The sequence below is a fragment of the Arachis ipaensis genome, chromosome B2 (assembly GCF_059453495.1).
Source record: "Arachis ipaensis isolate K30076 ecotype BB chromosome B2, ASM5945349v1, whole genome shotgun sequence".
Taxonomy (NCBI): domain Eukaryota; kingdom Viridiplantae; phylum Streptophyta; class Magnoliopsida; order Fabales; family Fabaceae; genus Arachis; species Arachis ipaensis.
The window spans coordinates 85364387-85381393 of NC_142437.1; the positions used below are offsets into that span (position 1 = coordinate 85364387).

Genomic DNA, 17007 nt, shown 5'->3' on the forward strand with positions numbered 1-17007 from the left:
CCTTTGGTGTCTTTGCATACCAAAGAATGCCATTTGGACTTTGCAATGCCCCAACCACCTTCCAAAGATGCATGATCTCAATCTTTTCAAACATGGTAGAAAAATTTATTGAAGTTTTTATGGATGATTTCTCTGTGTTTGGTGACTCATTTAACACTTGCTTGCACCACCTTGCCTTAGTTTTGAGATGATACCAAGAGACAAACCTAGTTCTAAATTGGAAAAAAATATTATTTCATGGTTACTGAGGGAATTGTCCTTGGCCACGAAGTTTCAAACAAGGGTATAGAGGTAGATAAGGCAAAAGTTGAGATTACTGAAAAACTTTGTTTGCCTATAAATCTAAAGGCTATAAGGAGCTTCTTAGGATATGCTGGATTCTATAGAAGATTCATCAAAGATTTTTCAAAAATTGCTAAGCCACTAAGCAATTTGTTAGTGGCTAAAACACCATTTGTCTTTGATGATAGTTGTAAGCATGCCTTTGAAGTTCTTAAAGCCAAGCTTACTACAACACCAATAATCATACCCCATTGATTGGGAGCTTCCTTTAGAAGTCATGTGTGATACAAGTGATTATGCAATTGGTGCTGCACTGGGACAAAGGAAAGAGAAGTTGCATGTTATCGACTATACAAGCAAGGTATTAAATGATGCTCAAAGAAACTACACTACAACTGAAAAAGAGTTGTTGACAGTGGTTTATGCTTTTGACAAATTCAGGTCATATTTGATTGGTTCCAAAATTGTTGTATACACTGATCATGCTGCTCTCAAGTATCTATTGTCAAAACAAAATGCAAAGCTGGTGCACGAAATTGTGATCATCAATGGCGCCAACATCATGGTACGCACAATTGTAATCTCAACTCTTTGTCACAACTTCGCACAACTAACCAGCAAGTGCACTGGGTCGTCCAAGTAATAAACCTTACATGAGTAAGAGTCGATCCCACGGAGATTGTCGGCTTGAAGCAAGCTATGGTCATCTTATAAATCTCAGTCAGGTGGATTCAAATGATTATGAAGAATTGATAATTAAAATATGAATAAAACATCAAACAAAGATAGAGATACTTATGCAATTCATTGGTAAGAATTTCAGATAAGCGTATGGAGATGCATTGTTCCTTCTGAACCTCTGCTTTCCTATTGCCTTCTTTCAATCATTCATACTCCTTTCCATGGAAAGCTTTATGTTGGGTTTCACCGTTGTCAATGGCTACCTCCCGTCCTCTCAGTGAAAATGTTCCAAATGCGCTGTCACCGCACGGCTAATCAGCTGTTGGTTCTCGATCATGTTGGAATAGGATCCATTGATCCTTTTGCGTCTGTCACTACGCCCAACACTCGTGAGTTTGAAGCTCGTCATAGTCATCCCTTCCCTGATCCTACTCGGAAGACCACAGACAAGGTTTAGACTTTCCGGATCTCAGCAATGGCCGTCAATTGATTCTAGCCTATACCATGAAGGTTCTAATCCTAGATTAGAAACCCAAGAGATACACATTCAAGCTTGTTTGCATGTAGAACGGAAGTGGTTGTCAGGCACGCGTTCATAGGTGAGAATGATGATGAGTGTCACAGATCATAACATTCATCATGTTGAAGAATGAATGGATATCTTAGAACAGAAATAGGCTTGAATTGAATAGAAAAACAATAGTACTTTGCATTAATTCATAAAGAACAGCAGAGCTCCACACCTTAATCTATGGTGTGTAGAAACTCCACCACTGAAAATACAAAAATGAGAATGGTGATCATTGGCTGATGCCAGGGCATTTTGGCCAGTTTTACTGACCTTTTCTTTACTATTTTTAGGGTAGTTTCATGCATTTCTTTAGGAAATAAGCTAGTTTTGGGTAGATATTCATTTACATCTTGATTCAAGCATACATTGTGCACTTTACATGATTTCATGTGGATTTTTCATGAATTTAAGGACAAATTGGATTTTGCATTTCCCATGACTTGGACTAGAACTTTGATGTACTTTATTGCTTGATTTCAGGACAAAGGAAGCAAAGAAGAACCACATTAGTGGCTACGTTAGTTACACTAACGTTAACACTAACGTGAAATGGGAGTAACTTGCAAAGTTAATGAGAAAAGTAATTGCCAATAACGCTCTCGAAGCCATCATTGCCCACGTTAAGAGTCACGTTAACTTAGTTAACGTGAACTCTAACGTGGAAGAAAGGAAATGGGCCAACGTTAGTGACACTTAACATTATCACTAACGTTGGATCAAGCTCATAAGTGGCCACGTTAGTTGCCACGTTAACTTAGTCAACGTGGCCTCTAACGTTAAGAAGAAAGGGGAAGCCAATGTTAGTGACATTCAACATTATCACTAACGTTGGCCAAGTCACATTAAGCCACGTTAACTCCCACGTTAACCTAGTTAACGTGGAAGCTAACGTGAGGAAACAAGGTGGTCGACAATGTTAGTGACACTAAACATTGTCACTAACGTTGGTAGCACATAAGCCCCAATAAGCCACGTTAACTCCCACGTTAACCTAGTTAACGTGGAAGCTAACGTGAAGAAGGAAGGTGATCGCCAACGTTAGTGACACCCAACATTGTCACTAACGTTGGAAGGAGCCCACACGTGCCACCATGAGCCACGTTAACTCTCACGTTAACTTAGTTAACGTGGAAGCTAACGTGGATAAGGGAATGATGAGCCAACGTTAGTGACACTCAACTTTGTCACTAACGTTGGAGATGGCTAGCATGGCCACGTTAGAAGCCACGTTAACCTAGTAAACATGGACTCTAACGTGAGAAATAGGGGCACATTGGAACGTTAGTGACAATGGTAAGTGTCACTAACGTTCTCGAAGGTTGGCAAGCCTACGTTAAAGGAGCCACATTAACTAAGTTAACGTGGACTCTAACGTAGGGAAGGGGGAGATTTCTCAATGTTATTGGGAAAGGTGAGTCCCAATAACGTGTGCGAAGGATAAAGGGGCAACGTTAGTGACAACGTTTGTGCCACTAACGTTGAAGTTAATGTGGTTCTTACTTGGGTGAGGAACGTTAGTGAAAAAGTTGAATGTCACTAACGTTCTCGAACCCATATTTTCACTGAACGTTAACACCACTAACGTCCTGAGCTAAAGTCTCTGCCCACTTCACACTTTCTCTCTGCAAGTAAAGCCAAGCCCAATAAAGAAGATAACTGCTTCAAACTCAAGATTCAAGGGCCCAGACCCAAGACTTGAAGAATCAACTAGAAGAACAGAAGAGTAGTATATATAGGAGTAGCTTTGAATTATTTAAGGAGTTGGGAAATTATAGGGAGCCTCTTGGCATAGAACTACTCTCTGTATTTTACTTTCTCTGCACTTCTAGTTTTCATTATGTATTCTCCATCTTTGTTTTCATTTTCCAGAGCTATGAACAACTAAACCCCTTTCATTGGGTTAGGGAGCTCTGTTGTAATTTGATGGATCAATACTAGTTTTCATTATTCTTCTTCTATCTTTTCTCTTGATTTTACTTGAAAGCTTTCGATCTTCATCCAATTGGATAGTTATCTTGGAAAAGAAGCTATTCATACCTGTATCTCTTCTGAACCTTGAAAGAGGAATGAAGAGATCATGCTAGAAATGCTTTCTCATGCTGGACCAAATTGGGTTTGGATGGATATGTGACTATAATCCTCTCAAAACTTGATTTGGGAAATGCCTGTGGTATAATCAGTGACCATACTTCATCTCTTCTCATGAACAATTGACCAAGGAATTGGCTATTGATAAAGATTTGAGAGATTGAATTACAAGAAATTGTAATTCAATCACTTAAGATTGCCAAGGAGATCAATGAGTACATTGATTGAGGAAAAGATGAAAATGAAATTGATCCGGAGAATGCAACATCTCCTAAGCCCAATGAACTCCCCATTTCTGATCTTACCCATTCTCTTTAATTTCTGTCATTTACTTTTATGAGCAATTACCCCATTCCCATTTAAGATTCTGCAAATTACCTTCCGTCATCTACATTCAGCTCTTTATTTTCAGCATTTACTTTTCTGTTATTTACTTTCCCGCCATTTAATTTTCTGCAATTCTCAACTCAAATTCTGGATTCGCTCAACTAGAACATTCCTCTAATTAAAGTTGCTTGATCAATCAATCCCTGTGGGATTCGACCTCACTCTATTGTGAGTTTTTACTTGACGACAAATTCGGTACACTTACCGAAGGAAATTTGTTATGAGACAAGTTTTCCGTGCATTAAGTTTATGGCGTCGTTGCCGGGGATTGATTGTGCATCAACAATGATTAAATTGGAGGGTAACTAGATGGAGCATTTTATTTTTGTTTGATTTGATTTTCTGTTTGAGTAATTTACTTTCAGTTTTAGTTAATTTCTTCCCTTCCCCTTACTTTTTCATTTTAGTTATTTACCATTCATTTCACTAACCCACTAACTGTTTGATATATTGCATCACTCACACTAACAGTCATTCTGACAGAAATACTTTCTGCATCTATTTTCCTTGCTTGTACTTGTGGGTTGTATGACAGGGAGAAGAAGCGGGGCTTCAACTTCCTTTGATTCTAAACCTGAGAGGACCCTCTTTAGATTAAGGAGGGAAGCAAGAGGAAAAAGAGTAGTGGTGCTGAGGAAGAGGAGGAAAAACTTGATGAGTATTTTGGAGGAAAAATAATTTTCTCCCAAAACACACAAATCTAACCGGCAAGTGCACCAGGTCGCATCAAGTAATAAAAACTCACGGGAGTGAGGTCGATCCCACAGGGATTGAAGGATTGAGCAATTTTAGTTTAGTGGTTGATTTAGTCAAGCGAATCAAGATTTGGTTGATGGTTTTGTGACTTGCAGAATTAAATTGCACTGAAGTAAAGAGAGCAAGAAATAAATTGCTGAAACGTAGAGAACAAGAAATTAAATGGCAGAAACTTAGAGTGCAAGAAATGTAAATTGCGGAATCTTAAAGTGCAAGGAATGTAAATTGCTTGAAATGTAAAGGGGATTGGGACGTGGATTTGCAGAAATTAAACAAGGAAAAGTTAAATTGCATCAAACAGAAGAGTAAAAGGGAATTGGGATTGGATCGGATCTTATAGCAGAAAAGTAAATGAACATGGAAAGCAAGAAACAGAATGTAAATTGGAGATTTGGATCTCAGGACCCAGAGACTAGAAAACTAAGTCTAGATCTCAATGCCTTCCTAGATCCAATAAGAACAATTGCAAGGGAATTGTAAATTGCAAAGAGAATAGATGAAGAGCAATTAACCGGAAATGAAATTCAATTATCAGTAAAGAAACAGAGAGATCCAAGATTGAGATTGAAACAGAATTTCTTCAATTCTCCAATCCAAGATTCAAAACAAGTGTAATTGAAATTGAAAGCAATAAAACTAAGAGGAAGAGAAGTGAATTCTCCTTCCCCAAGACAAAGAAATTAAAGTTCACTCAATAACAAAAGCTCTCCGAAAACTATTATGAAAATTCCAAAAGAAAGCTCTCCGAAGAACTTGCATTCTATCCTATTTATACACTTTCTTCCAATGATCTTCAAGCCTTGAGTTGGGCCTTTGCTCTTGGTGGAATTGGGTTGAAAGAGGCCTTGGTTGATTGCTCTTGAAGTTTGGAGAAGAACCAAAGTGAACCAATTGAGCCGGTTTTGAGGTTAGCAAAAGTTGGACCAAAAGTTTGAGCCAAAGTTAGGGGTCTAACTTTGGCTCCAACTTTTCATATCAGCTAGCACAATTTGCTGATATCAACGTTGGTGCCAACGTTAGGGGTCTAACTTTGACCCTAACGTTGGCCTTGCCTAATGTGCTTGTGGCGCCAACGTTAGCCACCAAGTTAGGGGGCTAACGTTGGCGCAAACTTTTGCTCCTCTCCCTTGAATTTTCATGTGCCAACGTTAGCCTCCAAGTTAGGGGTCTAACGTTGGCGCAAACTTTTGGTGCCCAGGGGAGAAATTCATGTGCCAACGTTAGCCTCAAAGTTAGGGGGCTAACGTTGGCGCAAACTTTTGAAGCCCAGGAGAGAATTTTCAAGTTCCAACGTTAGCCTCCAAGTTAGGGGGCTAACGTTGGGGCTAACTTTTCAACCAAAAGTTTGTGCAAAAGTTTGATGCCAACTTTAGGTCCAGCTTTTTGCTTCCTGGTTCAATTTCACTTATTCCATTGTCCTCTCTTCACTCCTAGCCATTCCTTCTTGCTTCAACCTTTCTCCAAGCTTTCTTCACCTATCATTAATCAACCACACACATCAAAGCTATGCTCAAAATCATGAGATATTCATTCTTTCATAATATGCAACAAATATAGCATAAAACCTCATGAAATGGCATGAATTCATATATGGTTGATTCAATCAAGGGAAACATGAAAATCTACTCAATTAGCTTGCTTGTGGCTCAAGAAAGTGCATAATTCTAATGAAAACAAAAGAAAAAGACTAGTTAAAATAGGCTAGGATGACTTGTCATCACAACACCAAACTTAAAGCTTGCTTGTCCCCAAGCAAGAAAAGATTTATTGAGAAGAAAGAATGAAATGGAAGAGGATGTTCATGCTAGCAGAGTATTATTGATAGTTCATGGGATTTTGTGTGGATATGCAAATACTCACTTCTTATTGACTCCTAGGCCTAGAAAGTCTCCTTCAAGCTTCAAGTGACATACTGCTATGACCTCTCATTATTCCTTTATCCTTGGCTATTACTTTGTTCATAAGCTTTATTTGAGTGTCATGTGTAGCAAGTTCATTTTCTTTTCTTTATACTTGACACATTATTCACCATAGACACTTGGCTCACATTCCTTCTTAAAACATTGATGCCCAGCACCTCTTTGGGTTACTAAATGCCTTGTAGTTAGGTTGCTCTTGATAGTGGACTTTCAGCTGATGATCCCGGATTAGTTAACCCAAGTCACCGAGTGTTGAGGCACTCCTAAGAGCTTACTAATCCAAGCAGATCCTAGTACAAAGACATCACAGGCATATATTTTAAAGTTCAAGCTATTGGTGTCCAGCTTTGTTTCTTTTTGTTTCCTTTTTTTCTGCCACTTTTTGGCTATCTTTTTTCTTTCCTTCTTTTTATTTTTCTTTCTAACCACAGAATTTAATTCAATTGAGATTCATAGACAGTAAGCCACTCTTTACTTAGAAGGAGATATCCTGGCTCTTTATTCACTAAAAGTGAGCTATTATACACTCACACACATACCACCACTTACTTTTATTCTACTTCTATTTAACAGAGACCATCTTACTTCATATTCAAGCATTTCTTTTATTGAATTGAAAGATGCAGGGGACAACACATGCTTCTTGTCAAGTGAAAGTAAACACACAAGCATACACATAGACTAGTTTACTTATTCTAAAAGAAACAAACATAATGCAAAGACTTTTAAAGGACTACTTAAAAATGCAAAGACAACTTAGAACAGATAGATTTTGTAGTGATGAATAAGGAGCAAGTCCACCTTTCATTTGTCATGCCTTTTCTTTCTCCTTTCATACACTTGGCTGCTAGTGTTCCCACCATCCTTGTTTGGTGCCTGTTGATCTTGCCAAAAGCCAGCCTTATTCATAGCCTCCTCCACTCTATCTTCAAGTCTCATAGCCCTGCTTACTTCTACCTCACTTCTCATTTTGAAGAATTCATCAAAAGTTGGGAACGCCGGATCCATGTTGTGCAAATGTTCTCCAATATAGTTCAATTTGATTTGGCTATTGACGTTGTAATCGGCTTGCACTTCATACCTTGCATCTTGGAGTGTTGTGAACTCTTTAAGAGCCTTCAAATTTTCAGCTTGCATTTGTTCCAACTTCCCAAAAGATTCATGAGATTGAAAGGCATGTTCTTCTTGCATCACAAGGAATCTTGACTCGAATTCATTTTGTTTGTTCATTATTCTTAGCTCCCTTTCTTCTTGTGCTTGTTGGTTTTTCATGTACAGAGAATGGTATTCCTCTTGCCTTTCTTGGATTCTCGTGTACTGTTGAGACAATCTCCCTATTGCTTCTTGCATTTGAGTCATATCCATATTGCCATGTGGGAAAAAGTGTGGCTGTTCCTCCTCCTCTTGTGGCTCTTCTTCTTCCATTGGTTCTTCTCTTTCCCTTCCTCCATGTGGTCTTCGGCCTTGATGTGCTTCAAGGGGCATCATCATTCGTTCAATGGTTATGGGCATGCCTTGGCTTATCCACATTGGATTCTCCTCTTCCATTGGAACCTTAGCCTTTGCACACAACCTCCAAATGGTGCTCGGATAGTACAACCAAGATCCGGCCGAATTCTTTTCAGCCAGCTTTTGAATGTCTTTTACAAGGATTTCATGAACTCTTATCTCTCCTCCCACAATGATGCAATGCAGCATCACGGCTCTCTCTCTGTTAACTTCTGAGGTGTTCACAGTGCCCAGAATTGATCTTTTCATCAACTCATACCATCCTTTTGCTTCCGGAGTGAGGTTACATCTCTTCAGGAACTTGTATCTGTTCTTGTTATCTCCTTCCCACTCTGAGTTCTCAAAACAAATGTCTCTTGCAATCTCCTCATAATCCTGATCCTCATTCAATCTTTGTTGGTATCCCGGTTCATCAAAGCGGACTGACTTTAGTTTCAAAACTTTCTTGATTGCATCTGGGCTAAAGTCTACTTCCACCCCCCGTACAAAGCTCTTGTATGTTGGGGGCTCACGCATGTCAAGCCTTGGGACATTTGCATAGAACTCTCTTATGATATTGGCATTGATTCGGGTGGCTGGTGATGCAAGTTCCTCCCACCTCCTCTTCCGGATTTTGTTCTTCATTTCTTGACATCCTTCATCCGGCAACAAGAATGGAATTTCAGGGTAGATTCTTTTCTCCTTCATCCATTGAATTTGCATCTGATGAAACCAAGACTTGAACCTCCGTTGGTCATATTCATGTGTGTCTTCCTCCACTATGGGATCTTTTCCTTTTCGTCGTTTGGTTCTTGAGGAGGAGGCCATGGTCACTTGGTTGGTTGAGAAAGAGTGTGAAGAATGTTGGAGAGTTTGATGTGTGTTTGGAGGAAGAAGAAATTAAGGCCGAACTTGCTATGACAAGAAATAATGAAGAGAAGTTTAAGTGGTTGGAGTTTAAAGTAAGAGAAATGTTGCACTAAGCTTGTTATGTTGAGGAGTGATGAAGGGAGTGAAGTTTCTAAGGTTGGAGTGATTCGGTCATGTGCATGGCTTGAAGGTGGTATGCTTTTAAATGAGCAATGAAGGGTTGGGATGCAATTAGACTTATGGAGATCAAAGGTATGCATGTAAGGATGAATGAAGACAAAGTTTGCTCCTTCCCTTGCCTTTGCCGTGATCATTCTCAAGAAGTGGCAGATTTCTTTCTTGAAGCATGTGATGGGATTTTGTCCTTATGCTATGCTTTCCTTTGTCTTGTCTTTTTCATTGAAGATTCTTTGACCTCCTAGTCATCACAACAAGACAACATACATTAGTCTTATCCAACCGTAGCAAGAGTGTTCTTTTTATTAAAACTATGTGAACCATCAATTCTTATCTCATTTGAACCGTGACACTCTCTTTGGAGGACACCAAACTTAATGTTTGGTAATGTATAAAGAAAATGAGTCTCTTCCTCCAATTAGTGAAGTTCAAATGTTACATGTTCATAAGAATTGTTTTCATTACACTTTCTTTTTCTCTCTCTTTTTTTTTTTTTCATGAAGGATCAATTGTATCCTTAAATCGGTGCATCAAAGTTTGATGAATACCAAACTTGTTTCTTATCAAAGGGTACATCACAATTAATGCCTTCATTACCGAATAAGAATTTTTCTATTTATAAGGTTTTGGGAAAATAACAAATGTATGATTATTGATGCATGAGTTTCAAATTTTCATGAAGCTATGTGGACACCAAACGTAGTGTTTGGCCATATGCTTTATCAAGATGTTTTAAGCATGTGAAACAAAATTCTTTGTAACATTGGTTTAGTGTGCTTGGAGGTACACCAAACTTAGTATATGTTTCATAACAGTGCATGCAGTCAATGGACATGTTCATGAAAAGAGAAAAGAATTCATGCTCAAATGATCATAACTTATTGAATTTAAAATGACATGAATCTTAAAGCATGGGTTGCCTCCCATGGAGCGCTCTTTTATTGTCACTAGCTTGACATTGAGGCTTTCTTTTATGGTGGTTGGTGCTTGTAGGGCCTCAATTTGTCTCCCCTGACCGTGATCCTCTTCTTTGTTCTCTGGTGTTCAATTTCAGCATGTTCTAATGATAGTATGTTGCTGACCGTGTAGTAATCCTCTGTTTGTTGATTTGCCCCCAGCTGTTGATATATCAGTTGCACTTTGTCACCTTTGGAAAGCCCCTCTATTGGAATCTTTCTGTTCTTCCAACCCCTTTTTGCTTTGTTTCTGCGCTTCATCTTTCCTTTTGTTGATCTTTCTTTTCTGGCTGTAGGCTTTCCTTGGGGACCTCTCTTCTCAGTGGCCAGTACTCTAATATCCTCTTGGGCTTCTTCATCAGTCTGCACAATCCTTAGTATTGGGAAGTTGTTGTGACCTTCCTGGTCATTTTTCATATAGTCTTTCTTCTCCTTGCTAACTTGTGCCTCTGGTAACACCTTCAGAGTGACACTCCGGTCATACATCCTGAGAGTTAATTCCCCTTCCTCTACGTCTATGATAGCTCTAGCAGTGGCTAAGAATGGCCTTCCCAGTATAACAGAGTCACCATCATCATCGTTTGATTCTAGAACCACAAAATCAGCAGGGTATATAAAACTGTCCACCTTGACCAAAAGATTTTCAATTACACCCCTGGGGTATACCATTGACTTGTCTACCAGCTCCAGAGACATTTGTACTGGTTTGACCTCCTCTATATGCAGCTTTTTCACCAAGGAGGATGATATTAAGTTAATACTTGCTCCGAGATCGCACATTGCTTTAGTGATTGTCAATTCCCCAATGGTGCAAGGCAACAGGAAGCTTCCTGGGTCCTCAAGTTTGGGAGGAAGCCCCTTTTGAATTAAGGCCCTGCATTCCTCAGTAATCATTATGGTTTCTTTCTCATCCCAGCTTCTTTTCTTGTTGATAAGATCCTTCAGAAATTTGGAATATAGAGGCATTTGCTCAAGTGCTTCAGCCAAGGGAATATTGATTTCCAGCTTCTTAAAAATCTCAAGGAATTTGTGAAAATGTTGGTCTTTAACCTCTTTGTTGAACCTCTGGGGATATGGCAGTGGAGGTGTGATGCTTTTTCCTATTCGTTGCTGTCCCTGAGCTACTTCCTTTGAGCTATGTGGCTGGTTGTTCTTCTCTTTAAGTTTCTCAGTGCTCTTGTTTGGCATCACAACTTGCTCCTTAGCCTCATCTGCCTTTGTTTGCTTCTCATCCTCCGTTGGTTCTTTGATGTTTTCTGCTTGCTTCCTTGTAGTGTCATTGTTGCTTATCAATGTTCTCCCACTCCTTAATTGTATTGCCTTGCATTCCTCCTTGGGATTTGGAATTGTGTCACTAGGCAGTGAGTTTGAAGGTCTCTCAACAGATACTTGCTTGGAGAGTTGCCCCATCTGTCTCTCTAGGCTCTTCAGGGAGGCTTCCTGATTCTTGGTTACCATTTCTTGGTGTTTCAACATTTTGTCTATCATGGCCTCCAAGTGAGTGATTCTTTGGGCTTCAGGTGATACTTGAGGTGGGTTATGAGATGTGGGTGGTGGATGGTAGGCATTTTGGTTGGTGGGTTGGTTATTAGATTGGTATTGGTTGAGGTTGGGGTAGTTGTTTTGAGGTTTTCTGTAGGGGTTTTGGTTAGTCTGCTGCTGGTTGTGATTTTGGTTGCTTCTTGGGTTGTGTTGGTTTGAATTCCTCTGCCATGGTTGTTGGTTTTGGGTATGGTTATCTCCCCATCTGAGGTTTGGGTGGTTCTTCCAGGATGGATTGTATGTATCACCATACACTTCATTTGGTCCTTGGTTATGCATATACTGTACTTGCTCTTGTTGTTGTTCTTCTTGAGTTTCTTCACTCTGTCCCCATGTGGTTGATGGTTGGCTGGTGTTAACTGCTGCAACTTGGAGGCTATCAATCCTCTTGGTCATTTGCTCAAATTGTTGTTGAATTTGCTGCTGCATTAATTTGTTTTGAGCCAGGATTGAATCCACTCCTTCTAGCTCCATTACTCCTCTCCTTTGTGATGGTTGGCGGCCTCTTTGATGAGCAAAGAAATATTGGTTGTTGGACACCATATCAATGAGTTCTTGAGCCTCTTCTACAGTTTTCATGAGTTGCAAGGAACCTCCAGCTGAATGATCCAAAGCTTCCTGGGATTTCAGTGTTAAGCCTTCATAGAAGTTTTGAAGCTTCTCCCACTCATTAAACATAGCAGGGGGACATTTCCTGATCAGAGCCTTGTACCTCTCCCATGCCTCATAGATGGGTTCGGCCTCCATTTGTGTAAATGTTTGTACCTCAGCTTTTAACCATATAATCCTCTGAGGTGGATAAAATTTGGCAAGAAACTTAGTTACCAAATCATCCCAGTTGTTAATGCTGTCCCTTGGAAACGATTCCAACCATTGAGTGGCCTTGTCCCTGAGAGAAAATGGGAATAGCATCAGTTTGTAACTGTCAGGGGGCACTCCATTAGTTTTGACAGTGTTGCATATCCTCAAGAAAGTGGACAAATGTTGGTGTGGGTCCTCAAGTGGTCCTCCACCAAAAGAGCAGTTGTTCTGAACCAAAGTGATGAGTTGTGGCTTGAGTTCAAAATTGTTAGCATTGACATTTGGAGCCAAGATGCTGCTCCCACAATGTCTAGGATTTGCAAAGGTATAGGAAGCCAAAACTCTCCTCTGGGGTGGGTTGCCATTGTTGTTGTCTTCTCCACCTGGTGGGTTGGTTAAATGTTCCTCTATCTCTTGGAATTCTTCGTCTGATTCCTCTTCTCCAACAATATTTTTCCCTCTTTCAGCTCTTCTTAACCTCCTGAGAGTTCTTTCGTCTTGTTCATGAAAATTGGGTATGGTTCTTCTTGTACCTGACATACAAGCAGAACATAAGAAACGCACAGAATCAGTGGCACTTCAATCTATTGCTAGAATGAAGTTCCAGTTAGCTTAAGCAAAAATTCAAACAGTTAGTGGGTTAGTCAAAATTAGAGAAAAATAAAGAAAAAGTGTTTGATCTAGATCACCACCTCACTTAATCATTGTCAATCTAATCAATCCCCGGCAACGGCGCCAAAAACTTGATGAGTATTTTGGAGGAAAAATAATTTTCTCCCAAAACACACAAATCTAACCGGCAAGTGCACCGGGTCGCATCAAGTAATAAAAACTCACGGGAGTGAGGTCGATCCCACAGGGATTGAAGGATTGAGCAATTTTAGTTTAGTGGTTGATTTAGTCAAGCGAATCATGATTTGGTTGATGGTTTTGTGACTTGCAGAATTAAATTGCACTGAAGTAAAGAGAGCAAGAAATAAATTGCTGAAACGTAGAGAACAAGAAATTAAATGGCAGAAACTTAGAGTGCAAGAAATGTAAATTGCGGAATCTTAAAGTGCAAGGAATGTAAATTGCTTGAAATGTAAAGGGGATTGGGACGTGGATTTGCAGAAATTAAACAAGGAAAAGTTAAATTGCATCAAACAGAAGAGTAAAAGGGAATTGGGATTGGATCGGATCTTATAGCAGAAAAGTAAATGAACATGGAAAGCAAGAAACAGAATGTAAATTGGAGATTTGGATCTCAGGACCCAGAGACTAGAAAACTAAGTCTAGGTCTCAATGCCTTCCTAGATCCAATAAGAACAATTGCAAGGGAATTGTAAATTGCAAAGAGAATAGATGAAGAGCAATTAACCAGAAATGAAATTCAATTATCAGTAAAGAAACAGAGAGATCCAAGATTGAGATTGAAACAGAATTTCTTCAATTCTCCAATCCAAGATTCAAAACAAGTGTAATTGAAATTGAAAGCAATAAAACTAAGAGGAAGAGAAGTGAATTCTCCTTCCCCAAGACAAAGAAATTAAAGTTCACTCAATAACAAAAGCTCTCCGAAAACTATTATGAAAATTCCAAAAGAAAGCTCTCCGAAGAACTTGAATTCTATCCTATTTATACACTTTCTTCCAATGATCTTCAAGCCTTGAGTTGGGACTTTGCTCTTGGTGGAATTGGGTTGAAAGAGGCCTTGGTTGATTGCTCTTGAAGTTTGGAGAAGAACCAAAGTGAACCAATTGAGCCGGTTTTGAGGTTAGCAAAAGTTGGACCAAAAGTTTGAGCCAAAGTTAGGGGTCTAACTTTGGCTCCAACTTTTCATATCAGCTAGCACAATTTGCTGATATCAACGTTGGTGCCAACGTTAGGGGTCTAACTTTGACCCTAACGTTGGCCTTGCCTAATGTGCTTGTGGCGCCAACGTTAGCCACCAAGTTAGGGGGCTAACGTTGGCGCAAACTTTTGCTCCTCTCCCTTGAATTTTCATGTGCCAACGTTAGCCTCCAAGTTAGGGGTCTAACGTTGGCGCAAACTTTTGGTGCCCAGGGGAGAAATTCATGTGCCAACGTTAGCCTCAAAGTTAGGGGGCTAACGTTGGCGCAAACTTTTGAAGCCCAAGGGAGAATTTTCAAGTTCCAACGTTAGCCTCCAAGTTAGGGGGCTAACGTTGGGGCTAACTTTTCAACCAAAAGTTTGTGCAAAAGTTTGATGCTAACTTTAGGTCCAGCTTTTTGCTTCCTGGTTCAATTTCACTTATTCCATTGTCCTCTCTTCACTCCTAGCCATTCCTTCTTGCTTCAACCTTTCTCCAAGCTTTCTTCACCTATCATTAATCAACCACACACATCAAAGCTATGCTCAAAATCATGAGATATTCATTCTTTCATAATATGCAACAAATATAGCATAAAACCTCATGAAATGGCATGAATTCATATATGGTTGATTCAATCAAGGGAAACATGAAAATCTACTCAATTAGCTTGCTTGTGGCTCAAGAAAGTGCATAATTCTAATGAAAACAAAAGAAAAAGACTAGTTAAAATAGGCTAGGATGACTTGTCATCAGTATCTCTCTGAGCAGATTCCCAAACCCACAGATGGATTCCCAAGTGACACAGAGAAGAATCCGAGAGGTGAAACAAAGAAAGTAAGATGGGAAGATTGCAAGATGGTCACTATAAGTGATAAGGAGACTGAGGATAAGCCAAACAAGTCAGCAGGACAACCTGGAGACACCTCAGCAGAGAAGGAGGAAAAAGATTACCAAGAACCAGAAATCTCAAAACAGGAGCTGCTGAGACTCTATGCACCTTTTCCCCAACTGCTTAATGGTGCTGTGGAGAAGAGAATATACTCAAGGTTTCTAGATTTGTTTACATCTCTGCATGTCAACATACCATTCATCAAGACTATTCAACAAATGCCTGCATACATCAAGTATATGAAGGAGCTGCTTCCCAGGAAAAGCTCACTCAAGGGAGGCTAAACTATAGTGATGAACAAGGAGTGTAATGCCCTCATTCAACCACAATTGCCTACAAAAAGAAAAGATCCAGGGAGTTTTCATGTCCCCTGTGCCATAGGGGAAACAATGTTTGATAAAGCACTCTGCGATTTGGGAGCAAGCATCAACTTAATGCCCTTATCCCTGGTGGAGAGGCTGAAGATCAATGAGATAATGCCCACAGATGTAGTCATCAGGCTGGCAGACAAAACTCAAAAACAAGCAATAGGAGTGGTGGAAAATGTGTTGGTAAAGGTTGGGAAATACTTTCTTCCCACAGACTTTGTCATCCTGGACATGGAAGAGAGTGACACTCACCCAATCATATTGGGAAGACCATTCTTAGCTACAGCCAGAGCACTCATAGATGTGGAGCGAGGGGAGCTAATATTGAGTATCCATGATGAACGACTCAGCTTTAATGTATTCAAATTCTCACAAGAAGCAGACCAAGAGAACAAAGAACCAAGAAAAGATCATAATGAGATGCTGACAGAGGAAGCAAGCACTGAAGCACAACCAACCCATCTGGAAAAGCCCTTGGTTGATGAACAAGGAAATAAGCAGTTGTCACAACTCAAGAAAAAACTGGGGGAACCTAAACCACCAGAGACATGTGAAGACAATAACAAAATTCTCTTAGAAAAAGAGGTCACAAAAAGTAAGGCAACATCAAAGGGAACAGAGAAGAAGGTACCAAGGAAGTGGAGGAACAAGAAGATCCCTACGGAAGACTTTTCTCCAGGGGATAAAGTGATCTCAGCCTACTTCCCAGATATCCCCCCTAATCTCCCCACTGTACCATCTCAGTTACCTAAGGTCTTCACTATCAACAGAGTTCTCTCCTTGGAACATGTAGAGATCATTGATACAACCAATGGATATAAGTCCACAGCAAGAGGGGAGGACTTTAAGCATTACCAACTACCCTGATGAGGGAGAAACGTCAAGCTAGTGACGCTAAAAAAGTGCTTTGTTGGGAGGCAACCCAACCTCAGGTAGTTTCCTTTTCATTTTTATTTCAATAAAGTTCACAAGTTGTTTCCCCTGTATTGCGAGAAGCTAAGTTTGGTGTTCCACACCAAAACAATCCAAGAGTGAAAGTGTAATTCTAAGTTTGGTGTTTCACCAAAGGAATTTAGTTAGAATCACACTCCACTCCCAAAGCACATTGCTAGCTCCAGTCAATCAATGGAAACCACTTAGATTTAGTTAGATTTTAGTTAATAATTGTTTTGTTAAACAACAAGATATGAGGTTCCATGCATAAATGCAAGGTTCTGTACTAGGCAACGAACTAAGTTTGGTGTTCACACACCAAATTAAGTTCATAAGTCACAAGCATACATGCAAGCTAACTGTTTCTCGAGTGCTTTGGGAACAAGCAACTTCCAATAACTTTGCAGGAATCTTATGAGAAAATGGTGCACCTTCACCCAAGGAAGTGAGGTAGCAAAGACCAGGATGATGACAAAAAGAGGG

General features: G+C 39.8%; 1 protein-coding gene across 1 annotated transcript in view; it reads left to right on the top strand.

Annotated features, from left to right (window-relative positions):
* The first annotated feature begins 559 nt into the window (after positions 1–559).
* LOC107627326 (uncharacterized) overlaps positions 560–17007 on the top strand; it is a 42085-nt gene continuing 25637 nt past the window's right edge. The window contains exon 1 of the mRNA XM_016330171.1: positions 560–777. Coding sequence (XP_016185657.1) covers positions 560–777 — 218 coding nt within the window. The remainder of the gene's footprint in view (positions 778–17007) is intronic.